The 16,443-nt window shown below is 48.0% G+C and overlaps 1 protein-coding gene across 4 annotated transcripts in view; it reads left to right on the top strand.

The window, feature by feature from the left end:
• The window catches only part of BRPF3 (bromodomain and PHD finger containing 3), a 344,329-nt gene that overhangs the window by 255,653 nt on the left and 72,233 nt on the right, over positions 1 to 16,443 (top strand). For all 4 annotated transcript variants that reach the window (XR_010235041.1, XM_063954946.1, XM_063954945.1 and 1 more), the window contains exon 8: positions 3,266 to 3,550. Coding sequence is in view for 3 of the 4 variants with exons in the window: in XM_063954946.1 (XP_063811016.1) it covers positions 3,266 to 3,550 (285 nt within the window). In the remaining variant the exon portion in view is untranslated. The remainder of the gene's footprint in view (positions 1 to 3,265; positions 3,551 to 16,443) is intronic.

The following is a 16,443-nucleotide window of genomic DNA, read 5'->3' as shown; positions in this document are numbered from 1 at the left end:
GTTCATTTTGAACTAATCATTCATGAACTACCCATCACTACAGAGAGCAGGGCAGCCCATGGTCAGTACACAGCAGCGCTTGGCACGGAGAAGTGCGCACTGTGTGTATAAGGGAAGGAAGGGTCATTGGGGTGTCGGTGCTGCAGGACTGGGTCTGTGGGGTGCCAGTGCTGCGGTTCAGGGTCTTTGGGGTGCCAGTGCTGCGGTTCAGGGTCTTTGGGGTGCCAGTGCTGCGGGACAGGGTCTTTGGGGTGCCAGTGTTGCGGGACAGGGTCCGTTCTGTCGGGTGCCAGTGCTGCAGGACAGTGTCTGTGGGGTGCCAGTGCTGCGGGACAGTGTCTGTGGGGTGCCAGTGCTGCGTGACAGTGTCTGTGGGGTGCTAGTGCTGCGGGACAGTGTCTGTGGGGTGCCAGTGCTGCGGGACAGTGTGTGTGGGATGCCAGTGCTGCGGGACAGTGTCTGTGGGGTGCCAGTGCTGCGGGACAGTGTCTGTGGGGTGCCAGTGCTGCGGGACAGAGTCTGGTCTGTGGGATGCTAGTGCTGCAGAGTCCGGTCTGTGGGGTGCTAGTGCTGCAGAGTCCAGTCTGTGGGGTGCTAGTGCTGCAGAGTCCGGCCTGTGGGGTGTCAGTGCTGTGGTGTCTGGACTGTGGAGTGTCAGTGCTGTGTGACAGGGTCTGTGGGGTGTCAGTGCTGTGTGACAGGGTCTGTGGGGTGTCAGTGCTGTGTGACAGGGTCTATGGGGTGTCAGTGCTGTGTGACAGGGTCTGTGGGGTGTCAGTGCTGCGAGACAGGGTCTGTGGGGTGCCAGTGCTGCGGGACAGAGTCTGGTCTGTGGGGTGCCAGTGCTGCAGAGTCCGGCATGTGGGGTGTCAGTGCTGTGGGTCCTGGACTGTGGGGTGTCAGTGCTGCGGGACAGCATCTGTGAGGGTTCAGTTCTAAAGGACAGGCTCCGTGGGGGGTGGGTGGGGGGGGTGATTACTGCATATGTGCTGGGGTATAAAGGGAGGGGGATAGGGTGATTACTGTGTGTCTGCCGGGGTATAAGGGGAGGGCTGATCTCTGCGTGTGTGCCAGGGTATAACGGCATCAGCCGATTACTACAGCTGTCTCGATCAACCGGCCTGCAGCTGTAATCCTCCATGCTTCCAGGCAGACCCTCCACTGCTCTCCTTAACCCCGGGCACCTCTGCTACCCAGGCCTTGGCTGCTGCTATTCCCTAGGCTTCCCGGGCATTGGTGGTGGCATTTGACTGGGAATTAGCTGTGGGGGCGGTAGCTGGCGGTGACTTTAACAGGCATGGGCAGCAGTACAGTAGCGGGCACTGGCAGCGGCTATAGCAGCGGTGGTAACGGGCATGCCTCACCAGCCACTGACCTCACCGCACACCACTGATGCACAGTTAGTCACCTGCTCTCCCCTACTACAGCACATATATAGTCACCCGCTAATCCGGGTTACACGCTCATCCCCGCAGCACCTGCCACCTGCTGACTGTCACAAAAGTGTGTGACTAACTCACTGAATCCCCCAGTGTGCAGCCAACGCAGAGATACACCGTCTTCTGCAACCTCCATGGGAGTCCCGCACACTCAGTGTAGCTAAGTTTCATTCGGATGCAGTGCCATTGTCACGCTGACAGCTAGGGATTGGCTGCAGCAGAACGCATCCCTGGGGACCCATCCCTTGTGGAAAACTGAGTCCCCACTCCTCAAAACTGAGTACAATACGTGCTATAGCACGTTTTTGCCATCACTATATTTTACATTTTGTGTCCCAGTCGCATTTTTTGATATTAGGACAAATTAACATTTAATTAAATGTATGATAAACCTTTGTGTTTGATTGTATCCTTTCCATACAATAAATGCATGATGACTTTCATTTATCTGCATTATCAAAGTTTTTTTTTATTTTTTTACCTTGTTTTTCAAAAGCTTGTTTCAGCCATTTGTTGTGGAGGCGTTTCACTTCAGTTTAAATTTTTATTTTAATATTTTCTAAATTTACTATGACAAATGTACTGCAATACTCCATAGTTACAAGAGAGCTGCACAATTTGTAATGTTTGTTTATTACATATAGGGCAGCTCTGTCTAGAAATGAATGAGAGCGGACGTCGAGGTTCACTAATGATTTTGGCATGTGGAGAGGTGATAGAACTGCGTTGTTACCTACTTGGCTGTTGTATAGCAAATCGAAGACAAATTCCTAGTATACGCAAGTATACCAGGCCAATAAAGCTGATTCTGATTTGGTTACAACTCCTGACATTGGGTCAGATGTATTAAGCCTGGAAAAGGCATAAAGAAGTGATAAAGCAGTGATAAATGCAAGGTGATAATCCACTAGCCAATCAGCACCAATATGTAAATTGACAGTTTGGAGCTGATTGGCTGGTGCGTTATCACCTTACATTTATCACTGCTTTAGCACTTCTTTATGCCTTCTCCAGGCTTAGTACATCTGCCCCATTGTCATCAGCTAATGTTTTATCTCCGTATGTGACCAAGAGGAAACAAATATAGAGAAAAAAAAAGCAAATCTACCACTCTTCTCTTCAGTATTTGCCTGACTATATAGACACCTAAAAGCTAAGAGCTGGTCAGTGAGCCTGGAGGGGTTTTTTTATTTTATTTTTTCTCTTTTTCTTATTGAAGCAAAAACACCATAGATAAATTTGCGAGACATAGGCATACAAGTCCAGCATAAAAAATAAATAAAAAAATGATATGCTGTGATAATCCTTATACAAAAAAGCATTTCCCTGCACATTTGGGCATCCATTACAATATGTAGTTGAGGGGTTTGTTTTGTTTCTTCAAGATAACCCTTGTGTGTTTTTTACATGTGATTTATCTAATGTAAATTAAAATGCACAATTTAGCCATGAATGAGCCAGTTCCAGTGACTTGTCCACTTTTATTGTATCAGTAAACCTCTTAAAATGAAATACAGTTAAAAAAAAAAAAAAGTACAGGGAAATTGAAGATGACATTGAGGCCATTTTCTTCTTTTTTTGTATCATTTCACTTCACATCTGAATAAAAATGAGCAAAGATTGGTATTATTACTTTTGTAAAAATATATATAGGGGCACTGATTGCCATCTTTCCATATTTTCATTGTACAGTATCAGTCCATTTGATAACCATTGCATGCACTCCATTGTAAAACAGTACTGATTGATACATTTTGGTGTTCAGTTTCCAATTTGTAATACTTGACAACTGACATATTGTTACACGTATGGCTTTTACATTACAGATGAGAAGTCCGCTCCTCCTCCTATGCTTGAGCCTACAGATGCAACTCTCCCATTAGAAAATATTACTGCTCATGAACATCCACCTACCCTACAACCTATGACAGGCAGTCCCATCAATAAGAAAGTTAAAATTGGGTTCCAAGTCCGTAATTTGGGAGGAGGAAGAACCTCTATTGTTTCACAGAAACGCTTGAAGGAAACAAAGACTTCAGCAGTAAATACTCTGCAATCTCTCAGTGGCAATGAAAGTGACGAAGAGAAAACAGCAGTCTATGCAGCTACAGGTACAGAGAATTCAATAGCCATTTACCTTATGAGTTGATTTTCTAGTGCACTTTTTTGTCTTGCCTTTTTTCCCTAATAAAGTCTATTTTACTGAGTTCTTTAAGTATAAAGCAATGCAAATTATAAAATGTGTCCTTTTTGTTTAAAGTTAAAAATATTTCTCTTACGTCCTAGAGCAGGCATTCCCAACCACGGTCTTCAAGGCACACCAACAGTGCAGGTTTTAGTGATACCCAGGCTGCAGCACAGATGGTTAAATCAAAATAACTGAGCTACTAATTAAGTCACCTGTGCTGAAGCCTGGATATCACTAAAACCTGCACTGTTAGTGTGCCTTGAGGACCGTGGTTGGGAATGCCTGTCCTAGAGGATACTGGGGTCCACATTAGTACCATGGGGTATAGACTGGTCCACTAGGAGCCATGGGCACTTTAAGAACTTGATAGGGTGGGCTGGCTCCTTCCTCTATGCCCCTCCTACCAGACTCAGTTTAGAAACTGTGCCCAGAGGAGCCGATCACACTTAGGGAAGCTCCTGAAGAGTTTTCTACATTTATTTTGCTGTTTGTTGTTTTCAGACAGCGCTGTTTGGCAACAGCCTGTCTGCTTCGTGGGACTTACAGGGGGGAACGGCCCAACCTCCTCCAGGGTTAATGGTCCCATTCCCCGCTGACAGTACACTGAGCTCCTGAGGGTTCTATTCGCAAGCCCCAACACGGCAAGCGTACAGACCCGCAGCACGCCACCACCCCTAACAGAGCCAGAAGAGTGATGAGTAGACGGCCGGTGTACCGGTTAGTGGGTCAATGGCAGTATAAGGTGACATGCAAGCTGCGCTCCAGGGCTCAGGATGACATGCGGTGCGCGTGTCCCGCTGTGAGGGGCGAGCTGAGCCACTAATGAAATACCCATGCTGGCAAACTAGCTTACAGGGGTTCTAACCCACTGTTAAGCAACAAACATACCTCAGCCAGTATAAAAAAACAGGAAGACCGCACGCCATTACGGGGGCGGGGCTTCACTATGAGCGGATCCAGCAGCTCACTAGCGCCATTTTCCCTCTGCGGCTCTACACAGACAGACTGGCAGGGAAGCGCAGCCCCTCCACAAGGACTCCAGCCTGCCTTAGCGGTAAGGGGGTCATAGCAAAGTGGGGGAGCAGTATTAGAATACTGAGCCTTTATTACAAATGCTTAGTTTGCGACCCAGCTACAATTTCTCTATCGTCCTAGTGGATGCTGGGGTTCCTGAAAGGACCATGGGGAATAGCGGCTCCGCAGGAGACAGGGCACAAAAAGTAAAGCTTTAGGATCAGGTGGTGTGCACTGGCTCCTCCCCCTATGACCCTCCTCCAAGCCTCAGTTAGATTTTTGTGCCCGGCCGAGAAGGGTGCAATCTAGGTGGCTCTCCTAAAGAGCTGCTTAGAAAAGTTTAGCTTAGGTTTTTTATTTTACAGTGAGTCCTGCTGGCAACAGGATCACTGCAACGAGGGACTTAGGGGAGAAGAAGTGAACTCACCTGCGTGCAGGATGGATTGGCTTCTTGGCTACTGGACATTAGCTCCAGAGGGACGATCACAGGTACAGCCTGGATGGTCACCGGAGCCTCGCCGCCGGCCCCCTTGCAGATGCTGAAACGAGAAGAGGTCCAGAATCGGCGGCAGAAGACTCCTCAGTCTTCTTAAGGTAGCGCACAGCACTGCAGCTGTGCGCCATTTTCCTCTCAGCACACTTCACACGGCAGTCACTGAGGGTGCAGGGCGCTGGGAGGGGGGCGCCCTGGGAGGCAAATGAAAACCTTTTTCGGCTAAAAATACCTCACATATAGCCTCCGGGGGTTATATGGAGATATTTAACCCCTGCCAGAATCCGTTAAGAGCGGGAGACGAGGCCGCCGAAAAAGGGGCGGGGCCTATCTCCTCAGCACACAGCGCCATTTTCCCTCACAGAAAGGCTGGAGGGAAAGCTCCCAGGCTCTCCCCTGCACTGCACTACAGAAACAGGGTTAAAACAGAGAGGGGGGGCACTAATTTGGCGTTAGAAATATATAAAAGATGCTATAAGGGAAAACACTTATATAAGGTTGTCCCTATATAATTATAGCGTTTTTGGTGTGTGCTGGCAAACTCTCCCTCTGTCTCTCCAAAGGGCTAGTGGGTCCTGTCCTCTATCAGAGCATTCCCTGTGTGTGTGCTGTGTGTCGGTACGTGTGTGTCGACATGTATGAGGACGATGTTGGTGAGGAGGCGGAGCAATTGCCTGTAATGGTGATGTCACTCTCTAGGGAGTCGACACCGGAATGGATGGCTTATTTAGGGAATTACGTGATAATGTCAACACGCTGCAAGGTCGGTTGACGACATGAGACGGCCGACAAACAATTAGTACCGGTCCAGACGTCTCAGAAACACCGTCAGGGGTTTTAAAACGCCCGTTTACTTTAGTCGGTCGACACAGACACAGACACGGACACTGAATCCAGTGTCGACGGTGAATAAACAAACGTATTCCTTATTAGGGCCACACGTTAAGGGCAATGAAGGAGGTGTTACATATTTCTGATACTACAAGTACCACAAAAGAGAGTATTATGTGGGATGTGAAAAAACTACCGTAGTTTTTCCTGAATCAGATAAATTAAATGAAGTGTGTGATGATGCGTGGGTTCCCCCCGATAGAAAATATGGGCGGTATACCCTTTCCCGCCAGAAGTTAGGGCGCGTTGGGAAACACCCCTTAGGGTGGATAAGGCGCTCACACGCTTATCAGAACAAGTGGCGGTACCGTCTATAGATAGGGCCGTCCTCAAGGAGCCAGCTGACAGGAGGCTGGAAAAATATCATAAAAAGTATATACACACATACTGGTGTTATACTGCGACCAGCGATCGCCTCAGCCTGGATGTGCAGAGCTGGGGTGGCTTGGTCGGATTCCCTGACTAAAAATATTGATACCCTTGACAGGGACAGTATTTTATTGACTATAGAGCATTTAAAGGATGTATTTCTATATATGCGAGATGCACAGAGGGATATTTGCACTCTGGCATCAAGAGTAAGTGCGATGTCCATATCTGCCAGAAGATGTTTATGGACACGACAGTGGTCAGGTGATGCAGATTCCAAACGGCACAAAGGTGTAGTGCCGTATAAAGGAAGAGGAGTTATTTGGGGTCGGTCCATCGGACCTGGTGGCCAGGGCAACTGCTGGAAAATCCACCGTTTTTACCCTAAGTCACATCTCTGCAGAAAAAGACACCGTCTTTTCAGCTTCAGTCCTTTCGTCCCTATAAGAGTCATATCTGCCCAGGGATAGAGGAAAGGGAAGAAGACTGCAGCAGGCAGCCCATTCCCAGGAACAGAAGCGTTCCACCGCTTCTGACAAGCTCTCAGCATGACGCTGAGACCGTACAGGACCCCTGGATCCTACAAGTAGTATTCCAGGGGTACAGTTTGGAATGTCGAGACGTTTCCCCTGCGCAGGCTCCTGAAGTCTGCTTTACCAAGGTCTCCCTCCGACAAGGAGGCAGTATGGGAAACAATTCACGAGCTGTATTCCCAGCAGGTGATAATTAAATTACCCCTCCTACAACAAGAAAAGGGGTATTATTCCACACTATATTGTGGTACTGAAGCCAGAAGGCTAGGTGAGACCTATTCTAAATCTAAAAAAAATTTTGAACACTTACAAAGGTTCAAATCAAGATGGAGTCACTCAGAGCAGTGATAACGAACCGGGAAGAAGGGGACTATCTGGTGTCCCGAGACATCAGGGATGCTTACCTCCATGTCCCAAATTTGCCCTTATCACTAAGGGTACCTCAGGTTCGTGGTACAGAACTGTCACTATCAGTTTCTGACGCTGCCGTTTGGATTGTCTACGGCACCCCGGGTCTTTACCAAGGTAATGGCCGAAATGATGGTTCTTCTTCGAAGAAAAGGCGTCTTAATTATCCCTTACTTGGACGATCTCCTGATAAGGGCAAAGTCCAGGAAACAGTTGGAGGTCGGAGTAGCACTATCTCGGATACTGTTACAACAGCAGGGGTGGATTCTAAATATTCCAAAATCGCAGCTGATCCCGACAACAAGTCTCCTGTGCTTAGGGATGATTCTGGACACAGTCCAGAAAAAGGTGTTTCTCCCGGAAGAGAAAGCCAGGGAGTTATCCGAGCTAGTCAGGAACCTCCTAAAATCAGTGCATCATTGCACAAGGGCCATGGTAAAAAAATGGTGACTTCCTTCGAAGCAATTCCAGTCGGCAGATTTCATGCAAGAACTTTTCAGTGGGATCTGCTGGACAAATGGTCCGGATCGCATCTTCAGATGCATCAGCGGATAATCCTATATCCAAGGACAAGGGTGTCTCTCCTGTGGTGGTTACAGAGTGCTCATCTTCTAGAGGGCCGCAGATTCGGCATTCAGTTTTGGATGTTGGTGACCACGGAGGCCAGCCCGAGAGGCTGGGGAGCAGTCACACAAGGAAAAAATTTCCAGGGAGTGTGATCAAGTCTGGAGATTTTTCTCCACATAAATATAGCTAAGGGTAAATTTATAATGCTCTAAGCTTAGCAAGACCTCTGCTTCAAGGTCAGCCGGTATTGATCCAGTGGGATAAAACATCACGGCAGTCGCCCACGTAAATAGACAGGGCGGCACAAGAAGCAGGAGGGCAGTGGCAAAAACTGCAAGGACTTTTCGCTGGGCGGAAAATCATGTGATAGCACTGTCAGCAGTGTTTCATTCCGGGAATGGAAACTGGGAAGCAGACTTCCTCAGTAGGCACGACCTCCACCCGGCAGAGTGGGAACTTCATGGGAAAGTTTCCACATAATTGTAAACCGTTGGGAATTACCAAAGGTGGACATGATGGCGTCCCGTCTGAACAAAAAACGGGACAGGTATTGCGCCAGGTTAAGAGACCCTCAGGCAATAGCTGTGGACGTTCTGGTAACACCGTGGGTGTACCAGTCGGTGTATGTGTTCCATCCTCTGCTTTTCATACCTAAGGTACTGAGAATTATAAGACGTAGAGGAGTAAGAACTATACTCATGGCTCCAGATTGGCCAAGAAGGACTTGGTACCCGGAACTTCAAGAGATGCTCACAGAGGACTTATGGTCTCTGCCGCTAAGAAGGGACTTGTTTCAGCAAGTACCATGTCTGTTCCAAGACTTACCGCAGCTGCGTTTGACGGCATGGCGGTGGAACGCCGGATCCTAAGGGAAAAGGCATTCAGGAAGAGGTCATTCCTACCCTGGTCAAAGCCAGAAAGGAGGTGACCGCACAACATTATCACCACATGTGGCGAAAATATGTTGCGTGGTGTGAGGCCAGGAAGGCCCCACGAAGAAATTTCAACTCGGTCGATTCCTGCATTTCTTGCAAACAGGAGTGTCTATGGGCCTCAAATTGGGGTCCATTAAGGTTCAAATTTCGGCCCTGTCGATTTTTCTTCCAGAAAGAATTGGCTTCAGTTCCTGAAGTCCAGAAGTTTGTCAAGGGAGTATTGCATATACAACCCCCTTTTGTGCCTCCAGTGGCACTGTGGGATCTCAACGTAGTTCTGGGATTCCTCAAAACACATTGGTTTAAAACCAGTCAAATCTGTGGATTTGAAGCATCTCACATGAAAAGTGACCATGCTCTTGACCTGGCCTGGACCAGGCGAGTGTCAAATTGGTGGTTTTTTCTCAAAAAAGCCATATCTGTTTGTCCATTCGGACAGGGCAGAGCTGCGGACTCGTCCCCAGTTCTCTCCCTAAGGTGGTGTCAGTGTTTCACCTGAACCAGCTTATTGTGGTGCCTTGCACCTACTAGGGACTTGGAGGACTCCAAGTTGCTAGATGTTGTCAGGGCCCTGAAAATATGTTTCCAGGACGGCTGGAGTCAGGAAAACTGACTTGCTGTTATCCTGTATGCACCCAAAAAACTGGGTGCTCTTGCTTCTAAGCAGACTATTGCTAGTTGGATGTGTAATACAATTCAGCTTGCACATTCTGTGGCAGGCCTGCCACAGCCAAAATATGTAAATGCCCATTCCACAAGGAAGGTGGGCTCATCTTGGGCGGCTGCCCGAGAGGTCTCGGCTTTACAACTTTGCCGAGCGGCTATTTAGTCAGGGGCAAACACGTTTGTAAAATCCTACAAATTTGATACCCTGGCTAAGGAGGACCTTGAGTTCTCTCATTCGGTGCTGCAGAGTCATCCGCACTCTCCCGCCCGTTTGGGAGCTTTGGTATTATCCCCATGGTCCTTTCAGGAACCCCAGCATCCACTAGGACGATAGAGAAAATAAGAATTTACTTACCGATAATTCTATTTCTCGGAGTCCGTAGTGGATGCTGGGCGCCCATCCCAAGTGCGGATTATCTGCATTACTTGTACATAGTTACAAAAATCGGGTTATTATTGTTGTGAGCCATCTTTTCAGAGGCTCCGCTGTTATCATACTGTTAACTGGGTTCAGATCACAGGTTGTACAGTGTGATTGGTGTGGCTGGTATGAGTCTTACCCGGGATTCATAAATCCTTCCTTATTGTGTACGCTCGTCCGGGCACAGTACCTAACTGAGGCTTGGAGGAGGGTCATAGGGGGAGGAGCCAGTGCACACCACCTGATCCTAAAGCTTTACTTTTTGTGCCCTGTCTCCTGCGGAGCCGCTATTCCCCATGGTCCTTTCAGGAACCCCAGCATCCACTACGGACTCCGAGAAATAGAATTATCGGTAAGTAAATTCTTATTATAATTAGCTATAAGGGCGCTGTGTGGCTGGCTCCATCATACTGTATGTCTCCCTAGGGGGCTCTGTGTGGGTTAACTGTGCTTTTAACCTATTCATCATGTATGTGTGTGTGTTCTTTTACATTTAATATGTCAAAGGAGTGTGTTTCATGCACAGCAGAGTGTTTCTCTCAATCTGGGGTATCACTGTCGTGTACTCAGGATAGTATACATTCTCAGGCTAGTGGATCTGAACCATTATGGTTAGATTCATTAAAAGGGATGATTTCAAATATTTCAAATAAATTATCCCAAAATGAGAAGGAGACGCAATACTTAAGGCAATCTGTTTATGACCTGATGAATAGAGATTCAGTGGTCATTCCAGCGTCTCAGACCCCTGCCATTTGTCCACAGAAGCGTACCCTGGCCCAAATCATGCAGGCTGATATTGATGGTGATGATGTATCAGACTCAGAGGAGGGTGAGGTGGACTCGGGAGGGGGAGATGCTGCTTTGTCACAGGGAATACAGGCCCTGATAGAAGCTATTAGAGACGTCCTGCACATCCCTGATAAGGTATCAGAGGACGAGGAGGAATCTTATTTTAATGTGAAAAAGAAATCTTCGGCTGCTTTCCCTGCATCTAAGGAATTAAATTCCCTATTTGAAGCAACTTGGGTAAATCCTGACAAGAAGTTTCAGGTCACAAAACGGTTACTCGCGTCCTTCCCGTTTCCTCAGGATGATAGGAAAAAATGGGAAAACCCACCTATAGTAGACGCATCGGTTTCTAGGCTGTCTCGTAAGATAGTTTTACCTGTTCCTCAGGCAGCTTCCTTGAAGGATGCTGCAGACCGCAAGATTGAGACCACATGGATGGATCTCTAGGGTCATTGCAAAATGGTAATCTCATTGACGGATTAGATTCCTTATCCAGGGGGGATATAATTTTACTCCTAAAACATATACAGGATTCTTCTAACTTTATGGTTGAGGCCATAAAGGAAATTGGTTTACTCAATGCATGCACCACTGTCATGGCAGTGTCAGCACGCAGGGGCTTGTGGCTACGCCAGTGGACTGCGGACGCGGATTCCAGGAAAGGCGTGGAAAGCCTACCTTTCACAGGTGAACCCATTTTTGCAAATGAACTGGATACGTGGATATCCAAGCTACGGCGGGTAAGTCTACACACCTTCCTTCCGAAGCTCCCCCGGCTAGAAAATCGTACACTGCTCTACCTCTGCAGTCCTTTTGGACAGCGAAGTTTAAAAACAAAACCAAAGGTTCTTCTACGGCAGTGATTTTCAACCTTTTTCAATTCGGGGCACGCCAAACAAAATTCTAAAATTGCCAAGGTACACCGTCAGTACTCCACGAACCAAAACGCCCCCCCCAAAACACACACTTTGGCCCACATGGGGAATTAAAACACACATTGGTCCCCACAGTAATGAAACAAATGCACTGGCTCCCACAGTAATTACACATATTGTCCCCCCACAGTAATTGCACATATTGTCCCCCCCCCACAGTAATTGCACATATTGTCCCCCCCACAGTAATTGCACATATTGCCCCCCCCCACAGTAATTGCACATATTGTCCCCCCCCCACAGTAATTGCACATATTGTCGTCCCCCCCACAGTAATTGCACATATTGTCCCCCCCATAGTAATTGCACATATTGTCCCCCCCACATTAATTGCACATATTGTCCCCCCCACAGTAATTGCACATATTGTCCCCCCCACAGTATTTGCACATATTGTCCCCCCCACAGTAACTGCACATATTGTCCCCCCCACATTAATTGCACATATTGTCCCCCCACAGTAATTATACATATTGGCCTTCCACACACAGTAATTACACATATACACACACACACATACACAGTAATTACACACATGGGCCCCCCACATTAATTATACATATTGTTCCACCCAGCAATTACACACATTGGCCTTCCACACACACAGTAATTACACATATCATTCCCTTCCCCCTTCCCCCCCAACACACACACACACACACACACACACACACACACACACACACACACACACAGTAATTACACACATGGGCCCCCCACAGTGATTACACATATTGGCCCCCACGTTAATTCCTCACACATACACTGGACCATACCTGTAAGTAGGTTTCAATATTACTTTTCCCTTTGCCTCTCCCTCCCTCAGCGTCAGCCGGCAGGAGTTAAAGAGGCCGTGAGCAGTCAGGAGCAGCAGGGAGTAGCACTTGGCTGGCGGCGGCGGGCGGGTGGGCGGCCGGCCAGCCAGCCAGCCGGGCTTGCAGCGGGCGCCCACGTGATGTGTCATGGTGCGTTGCCAAAGTTTACAGGCGTGCTGACGGGCAGCGCATCTCTGGCGGCACATGTAAAAGCTTCTGACAGTGGTTGAAAACCACTGTTCTACGGCCTTTAAAGGCAATAGAGGTAAACCCAGAAAACCAGCAACTGCAGGTTCACAGGAACAGAACCCCGGATCTACTTCCTCTAAGCCTTCAGCATGATGGTGGACAGCACTGCCTGGAAGACAGGCAGATGGGAGCCCGTTTGAGACTCTTCAGTCACATATGTGCAACGTCATGCCAGGATCCCTGGGTCAAAGATCTTATAGCCCAGGGCTACAGATTGGAGTTTAAAGAACTCCCACCTCACAGATTCTTCAAATCAGGCTTACCAGCTTCTCCAGAAGCAAGTATGACTTTACAGGAAGCAATTCTAAAACTGGTACAGACTCAGGTCATTGTTCCAGTTCCACTTCAGCTACAAGGTCAAGGTTATTATTCCAACCTGTTTGTAGTTCCGAAACCGGACGGTTCGGTAAGGCCCATTTTAAATCTCAAGTCGTTGAACCCGTACTTACGGGTGTTCTTACGGGTGTTCAAGTTCAAGATGGAGTCTCTGAGAGCTGTGATCTCAGGTCTAGAGGAAGGGGAATTCTTGGTGTCTCTGGATATCAAGGATGCGTACCTTCATATTCCGATTTGGCCGCCTCATCAAGCTTATCTAAGGTTTGCCTTACAGGACTGTCACTACCAGTTCCAGGCCCTGCCATTTGGCCTCTCTACGGCACCGAGGGTGTTCACCAAGGTAATGGCAAACAGGGAGTGAACATAATAACATACCTGGACGTTCTGCTGATAAAAGCACCATCCAGGGAGAGGTTGTTAGACAACATTGCCCTCTCAACTTGACTGCTCTAGGATCACGGGTGGATTCCGAACCTACCAAAATCTCATCTGGAACCAACAGGGAGGCTCCCGTTCCTGGGGATGATACTGGATATGGAGTCACAGAAGGTGTTCCTTCCGTTGGAAAAGGCATTAGTTATCCAGTCGATGGTGCGGGATGTTCTAAGACAAACCCGGATATCGGTGCATCTATGCATTCGCCTAGATTACGAGGCGCTGCAGTACTGAAGGTTTCACGCAAGGCCCTTCCAGCTGGATCTGTTGGACAAATGGTCCGGATTGCATCTTCACATGCACCATAGAATCGTCTGTCGCCAAAATCCAGGATTTCTCTTCTGTGGGGGCTTCAGACTTCTCACCTGACCGGAGGTTCGGAATTCAAAATTGGATTCTGCTAACGCAAGCCTCAGAGATTGGGGAGCAGTCACCCAGGGGGAACAGTTCCAAAGAAGATGGTCAAGTCAGGAAGCCATTCTTCCATCAACATTCTGGAACTAAGGGCCATATACAATGGCCTTCTACAGGTATCTCATCTTCTTCAAGATCAAGCCATTCAGGTTCAGTCGGACAATGTGACGGCAGTAACGTACATAAACTGACAGGGCGGAACGAAGAGCAGAGCAGCAATGTCACAAGGATTCTCCTTTGGGCAGAAGGGCACGCTGTGGCATTGTCCGTGATCTTCATTCCGGGAGTAGACAACTGGGAAGCAGACTTCCTCAGCAGACACAACCTCCACCCAGGAGAGTGGGGCCTTCACCTGGAGGTGTTCGGGTGCTTGACACGTCGGTGGGGAATTCCACAAATCGACATGATGGCCTCTCGTCTCAACAAGAAGCTCAAGTGGTATTGTTCGAGGTCAAGGGACCCACCAGCAGTGGCGGTGGACACTCTGTTGACACCATGGGTCTACCAGATAGTGTACGTGTTTCCACCACTCCCATTGATCCCAAAGATTCTCAAAAGAATAAAAAGGAAAAAGGTTCAAGCAATTCTCATTGCTCTGGACTGGCCAAGAAGGGCCTGGTATGCGGATCTACTGGAGATGCTCCTAGAGGACCACGCCTCTACCTCTTTGCGAGGACCTTCTCCAACAAGGGCCGTTCGTCTATCAAGACTTACCGCGGCTACGTTTGACGGCATGGAGGTTGAGCGTCAAAATCTAGCCCGGAAAGGAATCCCGGATAGGATTTTTCCAACCCTGATACAAGCCAGAAAGGGGGTAACGTCTAAACATTACCACCGTATTTGGAAAAAATACTTCTCTTGGTGTGAGAACAGGAAATTTCCTGCGGTGGAGTTTTAACTAGGACGTTTTCTCCTTTTTCTGCAGTCAGGTGTGGATGTGGGCCTACATTTGGCCTCCATAAAAGTCCAGATTTCGGCCTTATGCATTTTCTTCCCTGAAGTTCAGACATTTTTGAAGGGGGTTCTGCACATCCAACCACCCTTTGTGCCTCCTATGGCACCTTGGGATCTCAACGTGATGTTGCAGTTCCTGCAATCGGAATGGTTTGAGCCTTTACAGGACGTAGACGTCAAGTTTGTTACGTGGAAGGCCGTCACGCTGTTGGCTTCTGCGAGGCGTGTATCGGAGCTGGCGGCGTTGTCTCACAAGAGCCCCTATTTGATTTTTCATGAACATAGGGCTGAACTCACAACTCGTCAGCAATTTCTTCCAAAGGTGGTGTTTGCGTTTCATATCAACCAACCTATTGTGGTTCCGGTGGTTACCGACACATTTGCTACTTCAAAGTCCTTGGATGTGGTGAGGGCTTTGAAGATCTATGTGAAGCAGACAGCTCGTCATAGAAAATCTGACTCTCTGTTTGTTCTCTGTGATCCCAATAAAATTGGGTGTCCTGCTTCAATGCAGACAATTGCACGCTGGATCAGGCTTACTATCCAGCATGCTTATTCCACGGCAGGTTTGCCGTGTCCAAAATTTGTGCAGGCCCACTCTACTAGGTTGGTGGGTTCTTCCTGGGTGGCTGCCCGGGGTGTCTCGGCTTTACACGGTGAGCAGCTACTTGGTCAGGTTCGAACACATTTGCTAAGTTCTACACGTTCGATACTTTGGCCTCTGAGGACCTTCAGTTTGGTCAATCAGTTCTGCAGGAACCTTAGCACTCTCCCACCCGGTTTGGGAGCTTTGGTACATCCCCATGGTTCTAATGTGGACCCCAGTATCCTCTAGGACGTAAGAGAAACTAGGATTTTAATTACCGGTAAATCCTTTTCTCGTAGTCCGTAGAGGATACTGGGCAACCGCCCAGTGCTTTGTTTCTTCTTGCACTGTTACTTGGTTAAGTATTGTTGGTTCAGCAGTTGCTGTTCCTGGTTTAAAGTTTGGTTAGCTTGGCTTTCCTCTAGTTTGTGTGTGTTGGTTCGGAATCTCACCACTATTCTTTTATATCCTTCTTTCAAAGTATGTCCGTCTCGGGCACAGTTTCCTAGACTGAGTCTGGTAGAAGGGGCATAGAGGGAGGAGCCAGCCCACACTATCAAGTTCTTAAAGGGCCCATGGCTCCTAGTGTACCAGTCTATACCCCATGGTACTAATGTGGACCCCAGTATCCTCTACTGACTACGAGAAAAGGATTTACCGGTAGGTAATTAAAATCCTATTATTTTGTAGTAAGTAAACTAGTAAAACCGCAAGTATATGCAACCACAAGATTGAAATCTTCAAAAATCTAGATAATTATATTTGGTTGGGGCTGAAATGCAGCCAGCTGGCAGAATTCAGACTGCTGCATCCCAATGGTTAGAATCCCGACAGGGGTAGGGTAAGCATACACATAAGTTCATGGACCTAAGTGTTCTCACGATCACGGCCACAACACTGGGCTGATATCGGGGATTTCTTTCCCTGCCTCGAAAAAAATGCCTGATGAGTTCCAGCTTTCTGGGCTACTCGGATATCCTCCACGTGATCAATTAGCTGTGGT

This window comes from Pseudophryne corroboree, chromosome 2 (assembly GCF_028390025.1).
Source record: "Pseudophryne corroboree isolate aPseCor3 chromosome 2, aPseCor3.hap2, whole genome shotgun sequence".
Taxonomy (NCBI): domain Eukaryota; kingdom Metazoa; phylum Chordata; class Amphibia; order Anura; family Myobatrachidae; genus Pseudophryne; species Pseudophryne corroboree.
Note: the sequence above shows the minus strand (reverse complement) of the source record. Positions and strands in the feature narration are given on the sequence as shown.